Source organism: Esox lucius, chromosome 24 (assembly GCF_011004845.1).
Source record: "Esox lucius isolate fEsoLuc1 chromosome 24, fEsoLuc1.pri, whole genome shotgun sequence".
Taxonomy (NCBI): Eukaryota; Metazoa; Chordata; class Actinopteri; order Esociformes; family Esocidae; genus Esox; species Esox lucius.
In genome coordinates, this window is record NC_047592.1 from 23,848,958 (window position 1) to 23,851,300 (window position 2,343).

General features: G+C 40.0%; 1 protein-coding gene across 1 annotated transcript in view; it reads right to left on the bottom strand.

Moving 5' to 3' along the window:
* The window catches only part of LOC105031314 (mucin-17), a gene marked incomplete in the record, with an annotated part of 5,941 nt that extends 5,151 nt beyond the window's left edge, over window positions 1–790 (bottom strand). Inside the window, 1 exon segment of the mRNA XM_034290342.1 lies at window positions 12–790. Coding sequence (XP_034146233.1) covers window positions 12–421 — 410 coding nt within the window.
* Window positions 791–2,343: the final 1,553 nt, after the last annotated feature.

The following is a 2,343-nucleotide window of genomic DNA, read 5'->3' on the forward strand; positions in this document are numbered from 1 at the left end:
TAATTACAGACGCACTTGTAATCTCAGAGAGCACTGTTGTCTGACTAGAAAGAGTTGGACTCGTTATCGTCTCTGTGCTAGTCGATGGTATTTGTGTGGCGGTGGGAGTTGTTTCCGCTGGACTTGTCGATTCTGGCAAAGTTGTGTGCTGATCAGGCGATGTTCCTGTTTCAGTTGTGGTGTGTGTTGACTGTGCAGTTGTACCTTCTGTTCCTTGGGAAGGTGAGACGCCAATAGTAGTGCTTGATGTTTGCCCTTCTGATACTGCTGAAGTTTGTTCATTTGTAGTAGCAGGCTCACTGGTAAACGTAGAAGAATGTGAGGAACTTGTTTCCGGCGAGGCAGTGGTTCCAGATTCGGTTGAACTTGAGGACATGGGTGTAGTTGACTGGAAAGTGTTTTTGGTTGTTTCTGGCGTCATTGTCACTCCGGATGTTGAAAGTGTATCTTCTGAAGTTCCTGTTGTAAATCCAGTTGGAGTAGCTGTGGATTCTTCAGGAGATGTGCCTGCTTCAGAAGTGATTGTTGATGCATCACTCAGTGTTGACGACGCAGTAGTGCTAATTACAGACGCACTTGTAATCTCAGAGAGCACTGTTGTCTGACTAGAAAGAGTTGGACTCGTTATCGTCTCTGTGCTAGTCGATGGTATTTGTGTGGCGGTGGGAGTTGTTTCCGCTGGACTTGTCGATTCTGGCAAAGTTGTGTGCTGATCAGGCGATGTTCCTGTTTCAGTTGTGGTGTGTGTTGACTGTGCAGTTGTACCTTCTGTTCCTTGGGAAGGTGAGACGCCAATTATTTGTACATAAGTGCATTTTGTTTCCATTCATTCCTTTTTTCCATGGTTTTTACATTTGGCCGGACTCTATTAGCCGAGCTGGCCAAGAAGAGGGAAGTTTCTGAGTGACTGACAACCATTTTTTATATAGTGTACTGGTTAGAGATCTTTCACACAAGTGACTGGTATTCATGCCTTGACACAGCCATAACATACTACAAATTAGGATTTGTTCAGGAAGACAATAACTTAAATTGGCTACAACTTTCAGTTGCTTCGTCAAAGTAAGCCTACAATAAAACTGTTTACAATCTTATTATGAGTATTTCTGGTGGCTCTTCGAAGTTCCGTGCATGCTTTGTGGGGTAATAGCCTATAGATCACCACGCCTTGCGCAGTAAAAGAGGAGGGCTTTCCACAAATCACTTTATCTTCACCTATATTGACAGCTATTGTCATTCATGACAAAGAAAAACGAATGTTGTGCTATGAAATGAAATTGCTTTGGCAGTGTAAAGTTAATCTTCAGTCTCACTAGCAATTGCTTAATTGTTATGATTATTCCAGGAAGTAAGTACATACTAGTAAGCCTTTTACTGGCTAATACAAGCCATACAGTTCATCGATTTTATTTGTGGTGGAAGTAAACTTAATAAGAAATGTTATTCAGATTAACACAATGATTCATGTTGTCTAGCTAAATATTCAAACTTGGCGTGATGTTAATGCATGACAAAATTATCTAGTGTGAAGGCGCAATATTCTGACAAGGTAATATGTCCCAATTTTTCCCAATGCTGGCATATTCATTTATTATATACAAAACATTACGTAGTACTTGTTGTAGTATGTAGTATGTTATTTGAGATTCATCCAATGCTAGCGTAGTGGTTAGCGATTCAACTGTTATTGAATGGACGACCATCTAAGGTAATCTTTGTACAAAAGTACACTTTAGTTCCCTTAATAAATGTTCTTTTGTCCACGTTATTTCAGCAAAAATATAATGGCTGGGATATAAATAGCATTTGGAGACTATAAGGTGTTGGACTGAATTTGTCTCTCAGAAATAATTATCCACACGCTACTTTTCAGCCGCCGCACAATTATCAGTCTATCATTTTAATGGTAGGTTTATTTGAACAGTAAATGCCAAAATATTATAAATTGATTTGCCTTTTAATTAGTAAAATTATTAGTAAAATATTTATTTTATATACCTCTGCAATCAGAAATATTTCAGTTGAGATTAGGAGCACACTCTTAAAGGGAGTGCTCCTTATCTCAGCTTGTTACCTGTACAAAAGACACCTGTCCACAGAAGCAATCAATCAATCAGATTCCAAACTCTCCACCATGGCCAAGACCAAAGAGCTGTCCAAGGATGTCAGGGACAAGATTGTAGACATACACAAGGCTGGAATGGGCTATAAGACCATCGCCAAGCAGCTTGGTGAGAAGATGACAACAATTGGTGCGATTATTCGCAAATGGAAGAAACACAAAAGAACTGTCAATCTCCCTCGGTCTGGGGCTCCATGCAAGATCTCACCTTGTGGAGTTGC